General features: G+C 44.4%; 1 protein-coding gene and 1 non-coding gene across 11 annotated transcripts in view; one reads left to right on the top strand and one right to left on the bottom strand.

Moving 5' to 3' along the window:
• Window positions 1-16,694: 16,694 nt before the first annotated feature.
• The window catches only part of AGBL2 (AGBL carboxypeptidase 2), a 42,373-nt gene continuing 36,799 nt past the window's right edge, over window positions 16,695-22,268 (bottom strand). For 8 of the 10 annotated variants that reach the window (XM_046017771.1, XM_046017776.1, XM_046017774.1 and 5 more), the window contains 2 exons: window positions 19,867-19,950; window positions 16,695-18,161 (listed from right to left, as the gene is read on the bottom strand). In XM_046017771.1, the coding sequence (XP_045873727.1) occupies window positions 17,988-18,161; window positions 19,867-19,950 (258 nt within the window). In that variant the 3' untranslated portion in view covers window positions 16,695-17,987. Of the gene's footprint in view, window positions 18,162-19,470; window positions 19,557-19,866; window positions 19,951-22,268 lie in introns of all 10 variants that reach the window. The other 2 variants (XM_046017773.1, XM_046017777.1) reach the window with 1 other exon arrangement.
• Window positions 17,024-17,127, top strand: LOC123950150. The gene has a single exon (XR_006820150.1). It is a non-coding gene; the product is annotated as a U6 spliceosomal RNA (small nuclear RNA).

Genomic DNA, 22,268 nt, shown 5'->3' with positions numbered 1-22,268 from the left:
GGAGCTCGCGAGCCGGCGCTGGGGTCGGGGCGGGGCTTACGGGCCAGAGGCGCAAGCGTTCTATAGTGGGATCAGCGCCCTCCACTAGGAATGGCAGTTTCTCTAGCGCTTGCGCAGGCCTGGAACGTCGGATGGAGAAGAATGGGCGTGGCAATGGGGGGGTGTGACCCTGACAGCAAAGGCAAGGTCAGAGGAATAAAAGAATTGGAGAGGGTTTTCCGTTATGCTTTGCCCTCAACCACTTGCTCTTTGAGCATCTGCAACATAAGGTACAGGGGTATTCGGAACCATAAACAACCTAATGGCCAGCAAAAACTAGTTACATCTGATATTGGACAATTAATCTGGAAGTTGCTATTCATTCATTCAGTTAATGTCACCTCAGAAATGGCTTCTCTGACCTTTATTTAAATTTACCTGTCCCTTATTTTGTACCACATCGCTTGGTAGTACTTACTGTCTGAAATTAATCGTTCGTGCCTTCCACCAGAATGAAAGCTCTGTGAGTTCAGGAACTGGGACAGCCTTTGTTCACTGTTGTCTATTCAGCTCCTGGTACATACTAGGTGCTCAGTAAATATTGCATGAATGAACAAATACTTCAGTGCCCTGGAGGCTACAGGCTATTAAAGGCAAAAGGAAAAAAGCAACGTCCTTAACCCTTCAGCCTCCAGGTCACATGTTCTGTAGCTTAGGGAGGTGCAGCATGGCTCAGAGAATGAGGTACCTGGAGAAGACATGCTTTTAGTTCCGGGCTCTCCTTTGTATCTCAGTGATTCGGAAAACATTTTATCTTCTATTACTCAGTTTTTCTATCTAAGGATAACACTAATATCTACCTCTCAGGGTTATTTGTATGTATGTATTTGAGCAGGGAGGGGCAGAGAGCAAGGGAGAGAATCTCAAGCCAACTCCGGTGTGACTGGGGAGCCAGGCGCAGGGCTCAGTCTTACCATTAGAGATCATGAGGTGAGCCAAAATCAAAACTCAGACACTTAACCGACGGAATCACCCAGGCACCCTTCAGGGTTATTACTGACTGGCAAGTGGAATTATGTGTAGGATACAATTTTTCTTAACTGTATATTGAAATAGTTTGGTTTTCTTTTCTTTTTTCTTTTTTTTTTTTTTTTTTGGAGAGAGAGAAAGAAAGCATGAGCAAGGGGAGAGGAGCAAAGAGAGGGTGAGAATCTTCAGCAGATCCTGCACTAAGTGCAGCCTCACTCAGAACTCCATCTCAGGACCCTGAGATCATGACCTGAGCCAAGATCAAGAGTTGTTCACTCAACAGAATGAACCACCCAAGCACCCCAAAATAGTTTTAATTATTATTATCCTTTACTCCATCTCAGGACCCTGAGATCATGACCTGAGCCAAGATCAAGAGTTGTTCACTCAACAGAATGAACCACCCAAGCACCCCGAAATAGTTTTAATTATTATTATCCTTTACTCGGCATGGTATTCAGTGGCCCTGGGAGGCAGCTTTATAAGCCAGAAGAAGCATGGCCTTTGAAGGCCAATAGACCTGGTCTAAATTCCATTTCTACCAGTTATTAACTATGTGTTGGTAGGCAGTTACAGGACCTCTTTGAATTTTCTTAGACAAATAAGTATAGTAATCTCTGCTCCACACAGTTGTAAGGGTTGAATGAAATAATATGTCTACCCAGCTTGGCCCACAAAAGTATATTAAATTGTAGGGGTGCCTGGGTGGCTCGGTCAATTAAGCGTTGGCCTTCAGCTCAGGTCATGATCTCAGGGTCCTGGGATCAAGCCCTGCATCAGGCTCCCTGCTCAGTGGGGAGTCTGCTTGTCCCTCAGCCCCTCCCCCTGCTCATGCTCACTTTCTCTCTCAAATTAAAAAAAATCTTAAAAAATATATATATCTCTGTGTGTGTATATATGTATATATATTAAATGGTAGCTTTTAGAATTGTAAGAAACTTACAAGTTGCTTCTAACTAAATCCAGAAATTATTTAGACATCAATAAATTGATAACTAACAATAGTGTCTGACCAGACAATAATTACCAATAGAGACCATCTACCAAGGGAACTCTCTATTCTTGGTTTTGTGCATTGGTGGTGCCAAGAAAATATCCACTGTCTGTCCCACTGATGCCTGTGGGCACTGAGAGGTAAAGAGTTTCTTGCCAGGGTGGGTGGGGGTGGGGAATGCAGGCTGCTCTACCATGTTCTCCAATGGTGCAAAGCAGAAGCTACCCACAAAGTTTTGGGAGAATCTGCAGAAAAGGAACTGAAGTCAGTAGCATAGATAAGAGAAGTGCAAAAGGTATAGGGTTGTTATATACAGCTGCCTGAGCTGTGTACTGTGCAACTCACAAAGACTAAGATCTGAATGAGTGTTGTTCTCTGATAGAGTTCACTATGGGGAGTTGTAGTTGATTATCCATATTCAAGTGGTAAGAGGAAATAAGTCAAGGGGCGCCTGGCAGGCTTGATCTCGGAGTTGTGAGTTCAAGCCCACGTTGGGAGTAGAGATTACTTAAAAATAAAATCTTTAGGGATGCCTGGGTGGCTCAGTCCGTTAAGCATATGCCTTCAGCTCAGGTCCTGATCCCAGAGTCCTGGGATCGAGTCCTGCATCAGGCTCCCTGCTCGGCCGGGAATCAACTTATCCCTTTCCCTCTACTGCTCCTCCTGCTTGCGCTCTCTCTCTCTGTCAAATAAATTTTAAAAAATCTTTAAAAAATAATAAAATATCTTTAAAAAAGAAAGAAAGAAAAAGGAAAGTTGAAAGGGGCAGAACTAATTGGGAAGGGGAACAGAATTAGAACAACAGTGTCACTGAAGTCAAGAGAAAAGGAAGGATGTGCAGGAGTGTCAAAAGCTGCCAAGAGGTCAATAATAATAATGAGCCCCAGTGAAAAATGAGTGGATTGGCCAGTGAACAGACTGCTGGGCTGGGACACAGCCTAATTTGCAAGAGAGATCAAGCATCCTGTAACGTTTCCCCCCCACCCATTTTTTTATTCTGATTCTGCCACTTGCTAGTTGACAACCTTGGGCAAATCACTGAAGCTCTTTGTGCTGAACTTGGGATGAATAAGCCCTCCTTCACTGACTCATTGTGAAAATTTCAAAAGCGACCTGGCATTCCCTACTCCCCCTTATTTTTCTCCATAACCTTTATCACCATTCAAAATATAATTTTTAAATGTGTTCCTCTGCCCCCAGCATTCTAGACTTGCATCCAAGAGGGCAGGGATTTTGTCCTTTTGTTCACCTCAGTATTCTCAGTGCCTAGAATAGTACCAAGTACATACTAGGCACTCAATACATATTTGTTGGAATAAATATTCCAGTGGAAACTTCTGGAATTTCTAGAGAGTGGGTGTCAGTTTCCTTTCCAGGCCCAGCCTGCTTGTCATTCCTCTGAGTTCCTTTATGTTCCTCAGTTAATTAGAGATGAGATTATATATCTCACAGTCCTACCTCATATATGTATTTAAATTGCCTTAGTTCCAACTAAAATACTTGTCTGTTGCCCTTTTATTGAGAGAGAGTGAGAGAGCGAGAGAGAGCATGCATGAGGCAGGGAGAGGCAGCAGCAGGAGAGGGAGAGCGCGAATCTCAAGCAGACTTTGAGATGTGTATGGAGCCCATCATGGGGCTCAATCTCACAACCCTGAGACCTTAGCCAAAATCAAGAGTGGGACATTTACCAATCTGAGCCACCTAGGCACCTGTCATCTGTTGTCTTAATTAAGACTTTCTTTTTTTTTAAATAACCTTTTTTAAAAAGATTTTATTTATTCAACAGAGAAAGAGAGAACACAAGTAGGCAGAGAATCAGGCAGAGGGAGAGCAGGAAGCAGACTCCCCACTGAGCAGAGAGCCCGATGTGGGGCTCGATCCCAGGACCCTGAGATCATGACCTGAGCCACAGGCAGAGGCTTTTAACCCACTGAGTCACCCAGGCACCCCTGAACTACTTATTCTGATCAGAGGTTTGGGATATGCACTATGGCTGAGGCATAGGCCACATGCCCCCTTTAGAGCTGAAATGCAGATTATATCTAATGGGAAGCCCACCCAAGGTAATTATTGAGTGGCACAGTTTCTGTGAAAGGGAAATTGAAAGGAAAGACAAATGGAGTTGTGAGAGGGGCTGAGAAAGTGATGACACCTTGCTGGGCCCCAGAGGCAGGTTGAGGAGGAGAACATGCCAATGACCACTGGGCAGGGGTATTGTGTTTCTCACCACAATGCTGCTATGCGAGTTACTGTATAATGTATTGGTGCCATCTTCGCTTCTTATTGCTGTTATAATATAGTATCACAAACAGTGGCTTGAAATGACACAAATTTATTATGTCCCAGTTCTGGAGGTCAGAAGTCTGATATCAGTCTTACAGGACTAGAATCAGGCTGTTGTCAGGGCTGTGTGCCTTCTGGAGGCTCTAGGGGAGAATCTGTTTCTTTGCCTTTTCCAGTTTCTAGAGGCTGCCTGTATTCCTTGGCTCATGGCCCCTTGCTCCATTGATCCAACCTCTTCTTCCTTCATCAGAGCTCCTTCTTCTGATTCTGATCTTCCTTCCTCCTTTTTATAAGGACCCTAATGATTTAGGACTCATCCAGGTAACCCCAGGATAATCTTTTTGTCTCAAGATCAATAATTTAATATGTCTGTAAAGTCCCTTTTACCACAACAAAGAATCATTATTGAAAAAAAACTTTTTTAAGTCGACTCCATGCCCAGCATGGAGCCCAACATGGGACTTGAACTTACAACCCTGAGATCAAGACCTGAGTGGAGATCAAGAGTCGGACACTCAACTGAGCCCCAGGCACCCCAACAAAGAATTGTTGACCCAGAAGTCTATAGTTCTGAGAGTAAAATGCCCTGGTGTCAATGTACCTAATCTTAACAATGACAAGGGCACAATCACACATACACCCCAAAAGAATGCACAACTTGAATACTAAGCACATTTTGTTTCAAACATCCTTTTTAGAGCCCTCATATAGTTATAGAGACTTCTCTATATATTTTAAATTATTTAATAGTTTATCCAAGTATTATATGGGTTTGCCTTATATATCTAAACTTTGGATTCACCTGTTATTTACTCTGGTATATATTTATTTTCTCTCCAAATATCTATCTACATGTTCCCAAAGCTTGATTTTTAAAAAATTTTATTTTAAGTAAGCTCCATGCCCAGTGTGGAGCCCAGTGTGGGTCTTAAACTATGATCCTGAGATCAAGACCCGAGCTAAGATCAAGAGTGGACACTCAGCCAACTGAGCCACCCAGTTGTCTCTACCAAAAACTTTTTTTTTTTAAAGATTTTGTTTATTTACTTGACAGGCAGAGATCACAAGTAGGCAGAAAGGCAGGCAGAGAGAGAGGAAGGGAAGGGGCCTCCCTGCCAAGCAGAGAGCCGATTGTGGGGCTTGATCCCAGGAAACTGAGATCATGACCTAACCTGAAAGCAGAGGCTTAACCCCCTGAGCCACCCAGGCGCCCCCCAAAAACTCTTAGTGAAGAATTCTTCCTCACTGATTTGAAATGACCCTTAATTATATACAATTTTTAGTGTACTGTGTTCTATTGTTGGCTTTCTTTCTCTCCCTCCCCTCCCCTGACCTTCCTTCTTTCCTTCCTTCCTTTCCTTTTTATGGTGTAACTGTTTTCATTGCTCTTCTTTGTTTCTTATTGCTGGACTTTCTTGTTCATTGGCCTATGTATCTCTTTATAACCTAGTACCAAACTGCTTTAAGTATTGGAGGCTATGGTTTAATATCTGGTAGGGTCAGTCTCTCATTATTCTTTGCTTCCAGAATTTTCCAGCTTTTTCAGTTTTTTCACTTGAACTTCCAAATAAGCTTGCCCTAGCAAATTTTTTAATTAGTATTTTTGCTTGAAATTTAAATTCACATGAAATTAGCATTTGAAGTTAAAGAGAATTGACATATTCATGACATTTAGTCTTCCCATACAAGAATATTTCCATATGTCAACACTTTTGTGTTCCTGGCATTTAACTTTTTTCTTCTTTTGGACATTTCACATTTCTGATTTCACATTCTAGTTAAGTGTCACATTTTGGGGGGATTTTATTTATTTATTTGAGAGAGAAAGAGTGAGCACACACCAGCAGTGGGGGCGAGTTGTATAGGGGGAGGGAGAGAGAGAATCTCTCAAGCAAGCTCCATGCTGAGCACAGAGCCAGAGCTGGGGCTTGATCCCATGACCCGGAAACCATGACCTGACCAGAAACCAAGAATTGGATGCTCAACCAAGTGAGCCACCCAGGCCTCCCAAGTGTCACATTGTTTTATTTTTTTTTTTAAGATTTTATTTATTTACTTGACAGAGAGAGATCACAAGCAGACAGAGAGGCAGGCAGAGAGAGAGAGAGAGGGAAGCAGGCTCGCCGCTGAGCAGAGAGCCCGATGCGGGACTCAATCCCAGGACCCTGAGATCATGACCTGAGCTGAAGGCAGCGGCTTAACCCACTCAACCACCCAGGCGCCCCTGTCACATTGTTTTTAGATGGCTATTGTAAATGGGGTCTTTTACTCCATTGTATTTCCTAATTGGCTGCTTATATATATAAAAGATTTTAATTTTTTGGTACATAATTGTTGTACATAGCTGAATCATTGAATTTTGTTTGTAATTGTTTTTCAGTTGATTCTCATGGGTCTTCCAAGTATTGAGTTATATCATCTGCAAATACTATTTTTACTTTTACCCCCTTTACTGGAAATAAATTTTTATTTCTTTTTTTAAAGATTTTGTTTATTTATTTGACAGAGAGAGAGAGAGATCACAAGTGGGCAGAGAGGCAGGCAGACAGAGAGGGGGAAGCAGGCTCCCTGCTGAGCAGAGAGCCTGATGCAGGGCTCAATCCCAGGACCCTGAGACCATGGCCTGAGCCGAAAGCAGAGGCTTAACCCACTGAGCCATTCAGGCGCCCCTATTTCTTTAGCTTATTTGTTTAATTAAATTGGATATTAACTCCAGAACAATACTAAGTAATAATGGTAACAGTGGACATCTTGTGTTTCTGACTTCAATGAGAATACTTCTTGTGCTTCCCAGTGAACATGATTCTAGGTTTTGAATTGAAAATATTTACGTTTGGGGTGCCTGCGTGGCTCAGTGGGTTAAGTCTCTGCCTTTGGCTCAGGTCATGATCCCAGGGTCCTGAGATCAAGCCCCACGTTGGGCTGTCTGCTCAGCAGGGAACCTGCTCCCCCCTCCCCCTCTGCCTGCTTCTCTGCCTACTTGCTATCTCTCTCTCTCCACCAAATAAATAAATAAAATCTTAAAAAAAAGGAAAGAAAATATTTACATTTTTATCATGTTGAGAAAGTATTCATCTCTTCTATTTTAGTGACTAATTTTACAAATACGAAATAGATGCTGAATATTACCACAAGGCTTTAGAGATGGTCATCTCTTTAGAGATGGTCATATGTTTTTATGCTTTGACCTCATAATATGGTGTTGGCTTCCTAGGTGAAATCTGAAACTGGCCCCCAGTATTCTGAGGGTAGGGAGAGACCAAAGAAAGAGGTGGGACAGCCCGGGCTGATAGATGGCAGTTTTACGAGGGAACTTACATGTGAAGCTTGTCTTGGGTGGCTACAAGACAAGTAGATCTCCACACCTGCCCACAAGATTTTAAAAGCCTCTGTAATGTGATGAAGAGGGCCCTTCTCTGTGGTATTCTTTCCCAAACCTCGTTACTCCAGTCAAATCACGAGGAACGTATCAGACCCAATTTGAGGACCATTCTACAAACTGTCAGAGTCATGAAAAATAAGGAAAGCCCAGGGGCGCCTGGGTGGCTCAGTCAGTTAGACATCTAACTCTTGGTTTCAGCTTGGGTCAAATTGGGTTCTGTGCTCAGTGAGGAGTCTGCTTAAGATTCTCTCTCTCTCCCTCTGCCCTTCCCCCTGCTTGCACTCTCTCTCAAATAAATAGATAAATCTTTAAAGTAAACGTCACAACGCATTAAAAAGAAAAAATAAAGTCTGGGAAAGAAATAATCACAGACAAGAGGAAGCTAAGGAGACATGAGGACAAAATGCAGTATGGTGTTCTGCATGGCATCTTGGAAAAGAGAAAGCGGTGAAGTCTGAAGTCTGAAGAAAGCCTGGAGTTCAGTTAATAGTAATGTACTGATGTTTTTCTGATTTTGACAGATGGTCCACGGTAATGAGAGATGATGATATTAGGGGAAACTGAAGAGTGAGGGATCTGTGGGAACTCTATTATCTTTGTGACTTTTTTGTTTTCTAAGAAATTATTTTTTAAGGGCACCTGAGTGGCTCATTCAGTTAAGTGTCTTCCTTTGGCTCAGGTCATGATCTCAGGGTCCTGGGCTCGAGCCCTGCATCAGGCTCCCTGCTTAGTGAGGAGTCTGCTTCTTTCTCTACCCTTTGCCCCTGTTTGTGATCTCTTACTCGTTCTCTCAAATAAGTACGATCTTCCTTTTTTTTTTTTTTTAAGATTTTATTTATTTGGGGCACCTGGGTGGCTCAGTGGGTTAAAGCCTCTGCCTTCGGCTCAGGTCATGATCCCAGCGTCCTGGGATCGAGCCCCGCATCGGGCTCTCTGCTCAGCAGAGAGCCTGCTTTCCTTCCTCTATCTCTCTGCCTGCCTCTCTGCCTACTTGGGATCTCTGTCTGTCAAATAAATAAATAAACTCTTTAAAAAAAAATTTAAGTAATCTCTATTCCCAACATGGGGCTCAAACTCACAACCCGAGATCAAAAGTCATATGCTCCACTGACATCAGAAATTGTTCCAAACTAAAGGGGTTATAAAAAGAAGAAAAAAAAGAATGTTTTCTTCCACTGGGTATTGTTCAGTGTGGCGGTTTGCCTGGATCTGCTGCTCTACAGCCTACAAAGTTGGACAAAGTTGTCACCAAAGGTGGCAGAGCTGGAGGACGGGAAGGCCCGGATCCCTGAGGATGCCAGTGAGCTGCTGACTAAATTACCCAGCCCTGGAGCTGAGCTGCATCTGCACCACTTATTTCTGTGAAGCAGTCATCTCATTTTCTTTGGGTTTTGTTGTTGTTTTTCCCTTCCCTCTTGCAGATTGCTGATGAAAGCCTTCTGGTTAAGAAGAGCAGCCAAGTACACCGACTGGTGCACGGAAGTGGCCCAGGGGCTGAGGTGGGAGTCTGTGAGATGCAAAGGAAGGACTGGTGAGGTCTGCTTGGAAATAGCATCAAGACCAAGTTCGCAGAGTGGGCTAGCATTGAGCTGAGTCTTTTTTTTTTTAAGTTATTTATTTAGGTAATTTCTACACCCAACATGGGGTTCAGACCTATAACCCCAACATCAAGAATCGCATGCTCTTCCAGCAGCCAACTAGGCTCCCCAGCTGAGTCTTTATTATTTTTTATTTTTAAAATTAATTTATTTATTTGAGAGAGAGTGAGAGAGCAGAGGGCGGGGGAGGGGCAGAAGGAGAGAGAAAACTTTGCAGACTCTTCACTGAGCATGGAGCCCCATGCAGAGCTCGATCTTATGGTCCTGAGATCACAGCCCAAGCCAAAACCAGGAGTCAGACACTTAACTGACTGCACCACCTAGGCGTCCCCGAGTCTTTTTCAAAAGTTGAGATATAATTGACATATAACTGAGCTGAGTCGTGAAAGGTGACAGGTGTTTGGGAAGTGGGCAAGGACCGGTGGGCGTGGAAGGAGCAGGGATAAGCCGTTAATGTTTCAGGTTCATAAAGAATAGGCAGAACCCAGAGCTGGAGGCCGAGGGAGCTGTAGGGCCATGTTGGAGATGGACTGTCCTACAGAAGAGAGGTGTCCTGCAAGGGGACCAGTATGACCAGATTTGCCTGGTAAGGGGCTCCCCTTGACCACTCTATCAAAGAGGGTGAGGATCTGAAAGACTGGAGGCTTGGAGACCAGGTTGAATAGTTTAGGACAACAGTGATAACCTGAAGTCCTCAGAAAGTTTATCGAAGAGTTTTCTGGATTTACTTATGAGGTAGAGTCCATAGGATGTGGTCTCTCACTGGATATGGAGGTGCAGGGGAGGGAGAAGTTAGAAGCATGGTAAGAGCACAGGTGTTACTCTTCAGCAAGATAGGGGGTATAGAGGGAGGCTCTGGTTTAAGAAAAAGAAAACAGAAAAATTTCACTTTGACCATGTTGCCTTTGAGGTACAGAAGGGAACTAAGTGGAGATGGAGGGGAGACAGTTGAATCTAGTGGTCTGGGGTGTAGAAGAAGCCTGACCCAGCAGCATCATGGCATACACGTGCGAGGACAGGCGTAGATCACCCAGGCAGGGCATGTGGAGGGAGAAGCCCCCAAACCCCAGCATACATTCAGGGAGCTAAGATTAAGTGGTATTGCAGAAGACAAGAGGCCATATTTCATAGCAAGATGAATATTCTAGAAGAGTGTTTGTCCAGTAGAAATATAACACCAGCCGCATAATTTTAATATGTTAGTATCTATACTAGAAAAGTAAAAAGAAACAGGTAAAGTTAATTTAAAAAATTTTAAAAAGATTTTATCTACTCATTTGAGAGAGAGGATGAGCAGAGGGGAGAGGCAGAGTGAGAGGGGCAGCAGACTCCCTGCTGAGCAGGGGGCTTGATCCCAGGACCCCAAGATCATGACCTGAGCCAAAGTCAGATGCTTCACTGACTGAGCCACCCAGGAGCCCAAAAGTTAATTTTAATAATATATTTTATTTCACCTGAGATATCCCCCAAATTATTTCAACATGTAATCAATATAAAAATGTCAGTGAGATCTTTTACAGTGTTTTTTTTGTTGTACAAAGTCTTTGAAATCTGGTATTTTACACCTACCTCACACCTCAGTTTGGACCAGCCCCATTTGAAGTGCTCCATGGCTACCTAACTGGACAGGCCAGTGTGAGGCAGATCTAGGTTCAAATCCTCCCTTGGCCCAAATTTTCTCACCTGTGAAACAGCGTATTATGGCTGTGTGGCATGTAAAGTTCATGACGCATAGCAGGCCTCGAATCAACGGTGGTTTTTATGAAGGGAGGGGAGAGCTTTGTGGAGGGGGCGGTGGAGATGGTAAGGAATGGTTGGACGTTTTGTGTTTTCTCTAAAGATGATAGAGGTTTGGTATGTTTTTAGGCTATGGGGAAGTTGCTGGTAAAGAGGGAGACAGAGGAAAGAAGGGGTAAAGCAATGTTAGAACGTTTGAGACGATAACAGAGGGAGATGGAATTGAAAATTAGCCTAAACCCTAGTTGGGCACTTTTTTTCTCTGAGAACAAAGGGAAGGAAGCCAGGGTGGACAGAAGCAACATTCACTAATGGGTCCTCATTGCATTCTGTATGTAGGGCCCTCTCTGCATTGTGTGCATTTCCCCAACCCGTCCTCCCAACTCCCCTGAAAGGTGGGGCCTGCCAGTGATCCAGATGACAGATGAGATGGAGTCTGTGAGGGTAACTTTCCTACGGTCATAGAGCTTGTGGAACTAGCGTTTGAACCCAGGAATTCTGATGCCGGAGTCTAGATCCATCTTTCTGGCAGAATATTCCTTATTTTGGCTTTGCCTTATGTTTCTTCATGATTAGATTCAGGGTATGGATTTCTGACCGGAATACTACGCAAGTGATGCCTCCTTCGCAAGCATCACATCAGAAGGCTCATGATGTCTATCTGCCCCTCAGTGGCCACTCGTCAAAGTGCGTCCAATTTCTCCAGTTCATAGTTAATCTTTTCGCTTTCAACGAACAATTTGAGTGGGCTCTACACTCAGCTCGGAGTCTGCTTAAGACTCTTTCTGCCTCTCTCTGCCCTTCTCCACCTCTCTCTTGCGCTCTCTCTAATAAATAATCTTTTTTAAAAACCCTGATTCCTTTTAGGGGAGGAATGGTATTAAGAACAAGATCTCATGGCAAAATGTGCTTATTGTTAATGGAGTGGAATTGATTTTAGGCCCCTTTTGCAGACAGAGCTGAATATACACGCATACATGTATATTTACAAGAAGAATGTACTCACCCATACATAGTCTAGAAATCATGAGTCCACACTGATGTCTCCCATTGCAATCCATTGTCACAGTTTTTGTTTCCCTCCATTAAATGTGTGTCTTCTTCCAGATTGAGAACCCCGACTCTTTTCACATCAACACCTGTATTCATTTGCTCAGTCATATGATACACCTAAAAGTTTCAGAATCATTTTGCTAATACCAGCACTAAACAAACCTATCAAAGATAGTTTGGAACTTGTTTGAATTTCTCTTCCCCTCCCGCCCCACCAGCAGCCACCAGTGCCTTCTTCCCCACCACCTCCTACCAAGGTTGTTTGTTGATGCGGTCAAGGTAATAAGGAGGGGCAGAGTGCTTAAGGAAACGGAGGGGGTGTGAACTAGTCCTGCAAGCGTGTGTGTGTGTGTGTGTGTGTGTGTGTGTGTGTGTGTAAGCTTCAGTTTCAGAAGCAGGAAGTTAGTTTCAGAAGCTGGACGGGATCCATGAGCTGGGGCCCCAGCTCACTTGAGGGCATGTTTTCCTGCAGCCATCTTGGCAGCCTGGGTGTAGAGAAGGCAGATGGTTGGGATGGCTAGACTGATCCAACATTGGGGAACTACCAGGTGGATGTGGCAGAAGGACAGAGATGGAAGACTCCAGGGTGCTGACAAGAGAGTGGCTGACATATGTGCCCGGCAGTCTGGGCTGAGTTGGGGAGGAAGTGAAGCCAAGAAGGAGAAAGGAGAGTCACTGGGGCTTGGGCTGGGCTGTGAAATTTCTAGTCACTGAATACCACGGTCTAGGAATGGCCAGTTCAGGGGATTATAAGTACAGATGGCTTGGACCAAATCTGGCAGGGGGCAAGATGGAAGGGGCAGGACTCTGAGCAACTGAAGAGCCTTCATTTCCTCAAGGAGCAGAGGCTGAGAGAGGAGACCACACTGGCCCTGGCTGAACAGGGAGGCTGTCTCGGTCACAATAGTGCCTAATCAACAGCTGTGAGAAATGTTCAAATAAATGTGATTTTGTAAAAATGAAGAGACCTTGGAGATTATTTCAGGGCAGCCGCTTTACTTTAAGGGCAGGAAACAGGTTGGGAGCTGTGAAGCCACTGCACACCGCCCCCACCAGCCTGGGTGGGGTTCAGACCCAGGGGCCTTAAACTTAAGTTGGTGGCTCTCTCTAACCCACTACTACGTTCTGAAGCTGGCAGAATGTCTTCCTGACTGGTTTGTTTTAGCGCAGACCCAAGTCCTGGTTTCCTACCTGGGTTTGAAGCAGGAGGGCAGGAATGGGGTCCGCCGGTGCATTCTTTCTGATGGATGGATTGGTGGGAAGAGTTCATATCTTAGGGAAGAAGGGTCCCAGGGAGTCCGAATTTATTTATTTCGTAGCATTATTTATTTTTATATTCTTGGGGATCTTCCTTTCTTTTGACTCTTATTAAAGCAAGCGTTACTCTGGACACGTGGTATGGGCTTTGTCACTAGAGCTTTGTCTGTAGATACACAAATTAAAACAATGCTGTTCCAGGCACCTCGGTGGCTCAGTTCGTTAAGCGACTGACTTTGACTCAGGTCATGATCTGGGAGTCCCCTATCCAGTCCAGCAGCAGGCTCCCTCTCCCCTCTCCCCTCTCATGCTCTCTCTCTCAAATAAATAAATAAATAGATAAATAAAATAAATAAATAAAATTTAAAAGCAATCTTTTTCTGAACCCAGTTTCACAAAGAAGCTTGTTTCTCACAGATCATGTGACTCAGCTACACAAAGTTAAGCTGGAACCCACTTAAAGGGGAAAATTAATTCAGAGCTTCCTTTTATTTGATCTGGCAGCATCCAGGTGAAAAAAAGGGGACAAAGATGCTAGGCCTCATCAAGCATTAACAGAGGCGGGCTTATCTTCCCCAGGAATATTCCACTAAGAAATAAGTCCCTGGTGGAATGTAGCTCAACTAAACCCAGCCATGCCTTATAGTTTGCCTTTGTAGCTTAAAGAACAGAGTAAGCTTTATGGCGTCAAAGGTATCCTGTGCAGAAAGTGCCAAGTCTCTCTGAGCTCTGGAAACATCTCTGCTGTTCTAGGGAATGATAGCACAACTAGTCTGAGAACAGCCTGGAAAACCAGAAGTAGCAGTTCTATTTCTGTAAAGCAGAGACTTCTGTGTGGCATTTTTGCTGAAAGCTGGGACCAACATTGGTGACATCACTAAGCCAGAGATCACCATAGTATCAGAGTGGCCAGGTACCAGGAGATCTCCAAAATTCTTGCACCTTTTTAAAATTAAAAAAAAAATTTTTAAAGATTTTTATTTATTTGACACACAGAGAGAAATCACAACTAGGCAGAGAGGCAGACAGAGAGAGAAAGTGGGAAGCAGGCTCCCTGCTGAGCAGAGGGCCCAATGTGGGGCTCAATCCCAGGACCCTGAAACCATGACCTGAGCCAAAGGCAGAGGCTTAACCCACTGAGCCACCCAGGCACCCCTCTTGCACCTTTTTTAATGACAAATGGAAAAAACAAACACGCACCTAGATTTTTTTTTCAAGGAGCCTGTATGTCCACACAGAGTTCCTCTATCTGATGTTCCACCAGAAACTTAAGGGGAAAGCTCACTGTCATCACCTTACTTGTTTGGAATTGTTTCTTCCACTTTCAAGGGGTGTCCCTTCTCCAAATACAGAAAGGAATACTGACACAGGACCTCAGTAGTGACCACATGGTCCCCAAAGTAAGACTTCTAAAGAAAACATGTTCACCTGAAATCCATCTTCAGTCTTAAATGCTATCTGCGACTATGAATTTAACTTATAAAGAAAACAGTATGAAACACATTATTTTTCCCTTTTCCATTAAAAAAAATGTATATATTTTAACTAATCTTTATGGGGCTCAAACTCACGACTCTAAGTCCAAGAATTGGGCATTGAGCCTGCCAGGCACCACCCCTTCACCCTAACTTTTTTCGACAACTGTTGAATGTCAAGTTGATCTTGGCCTCTAACCTGACTAAAATGCTCTTTTTTCTACTTTTCCCTGATTCCATTCTCCTGATTCACTCTTAGCGATCAAGATGCTTTGGGTTGTTTGTCCTGTAGCATTTGTGATGTTCACACAGAATCAATTAATCATTTTCAACTTTCCAGCTAGAGGCACCCTTCACAGCTTCCTACCAATAGCACAATGAGGAGCACCTGGGTGGCTCAGTTGGTTAAGCATCTGCTTTCAGATCCAAGATCAAGTCCTGCATCTGGCTCGGCCCTGCGGGGAGCCTGCTTCTCCCTCTCTCTCTGCCTGCTGCTCCCCCTGCTTGTGCCCTCTCTCCCGTGCTCTCTCTAATAAATACTAAAAAAAAAAAGCACAATGAGAAATGACTGGCATTTGGCTGCCAGAGGCTGCAGCATGTAAATACCAGGTGGGGCACTTCTTCCTAATCACCCAAGCAGGAAAGCTTGCCTCTCTTCTAAAGAAAACAGGTAGCTGCTCCTTTGCAGAGCGGTGTGTTGAGCAGGGCTCAGCTCAAACCACACCACTTTTTGGCGATTACTAGATGTGGAGGCTGTGCCTGGACCGCATGTATTCTCTCCTTTTTGCCCCTTCAATATCTTAGCATCCAAACCACGTCTCAGGAAGCTTTCCCTCTGGCCCCCACCTCAGGAAGTTTTTTCCTTTCAAAAAGTACTTAAAGGGGCGCCTGGGTGGCACAATTGGTTAAGCGTCTGACTCTCGACTTCAGCTCAGGTCATGATCTCAGGGTTGTGATGCTGAGCCCTGTGTTGGGCTCTTTGCTGATCATACAGTGAGCTTGAGATTCTCTCTCTTTCCCTCTCCCTGCCCTTCTCCCCACTCGTGCTCTCTCTCTTTCAAATAAAATCTTTTTTTTTAAGATTTTTTAATTTATTTATGTGACAGACAAAGATCACAAGTAGGCAGAGAGGCAGGCAGAGAGAGAGGAGGAAGCAGGTTCCTTACTGAGCAGAGAACGTGATGCGGGGCTCGATTCTAGGACCCTGGGATCATGACCTGAGCCAAAGGCAGAGGCTTTAACCCACTGAGCCACCCAGGCGCCCCTAAAATCTTTTTTTTTTAAGAATTTAAAAAAATCTAATCATAACCCCACAGATCTTGATTGCTTAAGCAGGCAAAATTTCATCCCTCCATCACTCCAAGTAGTCTAATGGGTGAAGTACAAAAGCTATATTACGATTCTTTTCTATCCATTGTTGCCAACTCACTGTGAACAATCATCTCAGACCATAAGATCCTCAGTGTTGAATATAAAAGGGCATGGTTTATGAAAAATAAATTCCGGGATCCCTGGGTGGCTCAGCTGGTTAAGCAACTGCCTTCAGCTCAGGTCATGATCCCAGGGTCCTGGGATTGAGTCCCACATCAGGATCCCTGCTTGGCAGAGTCATTTCTCCCTCTGACCCTCCCTCTTCTCATTCTCTCTCTCTCAAATAAATAAAGTCTTATTAAAAAAAAAAAAGAAAAAACAGAAAAAGAAATTTTATAAGTTCTGAGGAAGAATCTGATCACATATTCTGATTTTTTAAAGATTAACTTATTTTATTTTTAAATTTATTTTAGGGATAAAGAGAGTGCACCAGAGGGGGAGAAGCAGAGGTAGAGGGACAAGCAGATTCCAAGCTGAGCGTGGAGCCGGATATGGGGCTCAATCTCACAACCCTTAGATCGTGACCGGAGCTGAAATCAAGAGTCAGAGGCTTAACCAACTGAGCCACCCCAGTGCCCCCGCATATTTTGGTTTTTGATTCCAAAAATATCATCATACTGGGATACTTCTTACAAACTTTCTCCAAAATTATTTGAAGCAAAAACAAGTATTTCCGAACAACTTTCAAAGGTTGGCCCTCAGCAGTTTGTAACTATTTAGGGACTTGTCCTTGAAAGATATCCTCTTAGGGACAAAAGTGGGGCTTTGGCTGTTTGCTTTCTAGATACTTAAAATGCTGGGTTTTCGGGTGTGAGTTTAGGTTTTAGGGTGTGAGTAAGGTATGGAACAGAATAAGGGCAGATGCCTGCTTTGGCAGCACATACACTCAAGGAGATACAGATACTGAGAAGAGTAGCATGACCCCTGCAGAAGGAAGACACGAACATTCATGAGATGTTCCCTATATTAGAAACCAAACCAAACAACAACAAAGAGCTCGGGGTGATATCACCTTGAAAAACACTTACGCAGTGTGTGAGGCGGGATGTGGGGTGGGCAGTATTCGGGAGCTCTCTGAGCTATGTCCTCAATTTCTCTGTAAATTTAAAACTGTTCTCAAAATAAAGTCTATTCATTTTTAAAAAAGGCGCAGACACTGGAATTGTGGACACGACAGGCTGCAGTCGACAGGCTGTGCTTGCCGCTCACGGGAGAGACAAAACTATAAAACACCCGTTCATGTAAGATGAGGCAGTTAACAGATCAAAGGAAACAACTGGCTAGAGAAAGAATTTTAATCAGTGGGCTAAAAAATGTACGTAAGTGTGTTGAACATAATATATGTCATACTAAACTCGGGCTAATACATGAATTGTTTTCTCTATGTGGTAACACCTCAGCAGGAGCAAACCTGATAAATCACTAACTGACCATTCGGTGCTAGAAAGCTCTGATGCAAGACGTTTTTTTGAACAAAGCACACTCCCAGAATATATTTAAAATAGGATCTGAGCTCTTAAAATTGATTTGCACATAATTTTAGAGAGAATGTCTATTGGTTAAAGTGAGGTATATCTGGGCTGTAGGCTCATGAGCACACACAATTTCTGACAAAGGAAGCGTTTCTCAACATCATAATAAAATCTTACTTTATGAGAAAAGTAATCTAATGCATGAGGTATGTAACAGGAGGGCACGCATGCAACGCAAGCATACGGTGTAAGGTCAGTACACAATGAACACACCACACAGTATACTGCAAGTGATGGTAGCTCCCAGCCATACAACACCCCTCATTACAGAACGTGTCTCACCCAAAACGGGGCAGCCTACGGGTATGTGTATATGTGCAAGGACGGGTACACTGTCATGGCGGCGCGGCCCCTCTTTGTGGCAGGAAATCTGTTCCTGGACCAGCTTGGCTTCATATCTGGAACCGGCTCTTGGCTGGGATTTGTGCTTCTCTTTGGAGAGCACGACACTGTGAATCCTGGCTTCTCTGTCTGTGCAAACAAGATATAAAAGTTGAATCACTTTAGGTTGCGATTTCTAAAGTTATAGTTAGGGCTGGGTTGGTTTTACAAGGAGTTAGTGAGAAGTATTTGCATTTCCCCCCAAATACCGAAGTAGAAAGTAGTTGATCTTCCAGAGTAGAGGGGAGTCAAGCATTTGCCTTCACAGAGCCGAAGAAAGGTCCTTAATGGCCCATAGTTCCATGACTGCATTTCATAAACTCTAAAGACATTACACAAAGAGAAGAACTTGATCTACAAGAGAGGAGATTGCCCCACTGTTTGTGACTCTGCTTATTTTCGATGTGAGTTAAATGCCTATGTCTCTGCTAGAGAAATGTTCCACCAGAGAATGGAGGTAGGGACACCTGGGTAGCTCAGCTGGTTAAGCATCTGCCTCTGTCTGCCTTCTGCTCAGGCCATCATCACAGGATCCTGGGATGGAGCCCTGTGTCAGGTTCCCTGCTCAGTGGGAGTCTGGCTTCTCTCCCTGCCGCTCCCCCTGCTCATGCTCTCTCTCTCTCTTAAGCAAATATAAAAAAAAAAAAAAAAAGAAGAAGAAGAAAATGGAGGCAAAGGTAAAAGCCTGGATGGCATTCCCCTGCTACACTGGGTTTAACTGAATCCCTGGTTGCATGTTGCAGCCTAACCAGCAGGTTCTGAGGACGGGTGGGATGTGGCTTGAGCAACGTGGAGACCTCCTACAGTGAATGCCTTCAGGGCGGGGTGGGCAGGGGCACGCGCAAATGGGCAGCTCCTGGCTCACCTGCCTGTCAGGACAGAAATCCTCTTTGATTTGAATTTACCTACACCTGTCTTCTCACTGCTCTCCAGGCTCTGTGGTGCCATGGTTATCACATTGTATCTTCCACCCCCCCTAGAGGATGGCTGCCTTAAGGGAGGGATCCTGTCTCACAGTCCTCAGGGGTCCCGCATCTCGGAGGGTCTCCAGAAGATAATGACGGGTATATGGGAGCACGGATCTGAGAAGTCCCGAACAGCAGCCTTGGGAAGACAGCAGTGACCTCCCCGTGGGAGAACTGTCCATTCTCTCTCTGGTAGACCCACGTGAGTCCAGGGGTTCTCAATCTTTGTTCGCCCGGGGTGCACGTGAGCGGCACCCTCCCACAGACTCCCCAGGGCTCTCTGACACGACAGCTTCTTAGCTGTTTCTCCACCTCTTTTCCCTCCTTCTCAGGAAAGAAAATGCAAATGCAAATGAGCAAGAGAGATGTTATTAGAGGGATGAATAGGAGCTCATCCTAACTTACTCCTTTCAAAAAGCAAATCATTCACAAACCTGGGTACGGAACGCTCTCTGGTAACTGTGGGCGTGAGGCACACCTCACGATGGATGGCGGCACCCCGGGTTCTTGTTAACATCTCCTAGGGTCGAGAACCGCTGCGTTATTCACTCTCTGCTGCCACGGACTTACAGAATGACAGCCACCTAACAATCGTTCGCTAAAATGAAACTAAATTCTCCAGGGCTCGAGGTGGGATTCCTCCCGTCCTGCGGCACCTTGTGGGCTGTGTTCCTTGGTGGTCGGGTGGCTTAGATGTTCACCTGAGCGGAGCAAATCCTAGGAGGTGAAACTGTGGGCTGTGGCTCACTCCCCCTCCAGATCATGTCACACACTTGAAAGCCAAGTCAGATTAGCTGCTGGCATCCATGTAAACACAGTAGGGGAAATACCTGCATCCTCTCTTTATGCTTCGTCAGAATCAAGGAGGTCATTTTCGATGGGTCAAGGGAGCTGCCTTTGTCTCTCCCATGTAGCTGTGGCGGAGATAAACGAACACATTTTCAGTAACGTTTCCACTTGCACAAGTGTCATTACACAGAATAGACACTGACAGTTTTGTATTCCTGTGTGGTAAGTCATCACAGTACTGTAACACGAAAAGAGAGGCAAACCACAGAGGAATGATAATTCAAGGAAAAGGAGGAAACTAATATTCATGGAGTTGCCTACCATATGGCAGGCACTTGACACACAGTTTCACATCTAACTTTCTCAACAACGTTCATGACGCATGTATTATTACCCCAATATTTTAGATACAGAAACCAAGTCCTGGAGTGGTTAAGTAGCTCATGAAAAGTGATAGTGAGGCTGGAATTTGAACTCAAGACAGACTTGAAAGCTGTGCTCTTGCCGCCATCACACTAGACACTGAACGGCGCTCAGGGCAGGCCGCGCTCTGTGGGGGTTCTTCAGTGTAACACCGTGGGACCACTTTAGATCCCTGCTAACCAAGGGTAGCATTTGGCATGAGAAGGGCCTGTTTCCCACCCTATCCACTAAGAGTTATCTACTAGTATACCAAAACTTAAAATTTTTTTAAATTTATTTTTTATTTTTAGTGATCCCTACACCCAACATGGAACTTGAACTCATGACCCAAGATCAAGAGTGGCATGCTCTTCTGATTGAGCCAGCCAGGTGCCCCGCCAAAACTTATTTATACATAAAAAACCCAAAGGAGCACCTGGGTGGCTCAGTTGGTTGAGCATCCAACTCTTTTTTTTTTTTTTTAAGGTTTTTATTTATTTGACAGAGAAAGACACAGTGAGAGAGGGAACACAAGCAGGGGGAGTTGAGCAGGGAGCCCGACACGGGGCTCGATCCCAAGACCCTCAGATCACGACCTGAGCTGAAGGCAGAGGCTTAACCCACTGAGCCACCCAGGCGCCCCGAGCATCCAACTCTTGATTTTGGCTCAGGTCATGATCTCAGGGTTGTGTAATCAAGCCCCACATCAGGCTTTGCGCTCAGCAGGGAGTCTGCTTAAGATTCTCTCTCTCCCTCTCCCTCTGCACCTCCCCTTGCTCTCTCTCTCTATCTCTCTCAATCTAAAATAAATAAATCTTTAAAAACTCAGTCCAGCAAGGATTTTAGAGCCACACAATTCCAAAGTACTAAAAAATGACTAGGCACCTTTCCTCTGTGCCCCTACTTCATCCTACTCTGTGATGTAATGTCTTGCTTCCTTGTTAAAATCCCCAGTAGACTCCAAGGTCCCTAAGGCAGAGATAGTGTTTTGTTCAATGCTGCATTCCCAGCACTCAGTAGCAGGTGAAGCATGTAGTAGTTACACAGTTCAATTTGTTGACCAGAGGGACAGACAGAGGATGCAGCAGCCTCTTCTTATGTTCTAGGTGTAAAATCACAAATCACCAGTGGTTGTTAGACTTCAGTAGTGTCTAATCCAAAGCACTGTCAATGTCCCCAGTAATTTTAAGATTCCCCTGCTCCTGGTGGCATTGACAGGAGGGTGACATAGATAGAGGCCTATTGTATTCTTCAGCCGGTGGAAGGGACCTGCTAATTGGAAAAATCAGAGAATCTGCAACAAAGAGTCCAAGATGGAACAGGATGGAGAGCTCAGAAATAAACTCATGCATATACAACCCATTAATTTTTTTTCAAAGATTTATTTATTTGACAGACAGAGATCACAAATAGGCAGAGAGGCAGGCAGAGAGAGAGGAGGAAGCAGGCTCCCTATTGAGCAGAGAGCCCGATGCGGGACTTGATCCCAGGACCCTGAGATCATGACCTGAGCTGAAGGCAGAGGCTTTAACCCACTGAGCCACCCAGGCGCCCCACAACCCATTAATTTTTTATAAAAGAGTCAATATATACAATGGGGAAAAGATGGTCTCTTCAATAAATGGTATTAGGAAAAATAGATATCCACATGCAAAAGAATGAAACTATACCCTATCTTGTACCATACACTAAAGTCAACTCAAAATGGATTAAAAACTTAAACTGAAGCCCCGAAACCATAAAACTCCTAGAAGAACACTGAGGGGATAAGCTCCTTGATATTGGCCTTGGCAATGATTTTTTTTGGATTTGACACCAAAAGCAAAAATAAACAAGTGAGACTACATCAAGCTAAGAACTTCTGCATGGCAAAGGAAATCATTAACAAAATCAGAAGGCAGGGGTACCTGGCTGGCTCAGTTGGGAGAGCATATGACTCTGTGAGTTCAAGCCCCATGGTTGGGATAGAGATTACTTTAAAAAAAATTTAACCCCCCCCCCAATAAAACCAAAACCAAAAGAAAACTTATGGAATGAGAGA

This window comes from Meles meles, chromosome 8, assembly GCF_922984935.1.
Source record: "Meles meles chromosome 8, mMelMel3.1 paternal haplotype, whole genome shotgun sequence".
NCBI classification, from domain to species: Eukaryota; Metazoa; Chordata; class Mammalia; order Carnivora; family Mustelidae; genus Meles; species Meles meles.
Note: the sequence above shows the minus strand (reverse complement) of the source record. Positions and strands in the feature narration are given on the sequence as shown.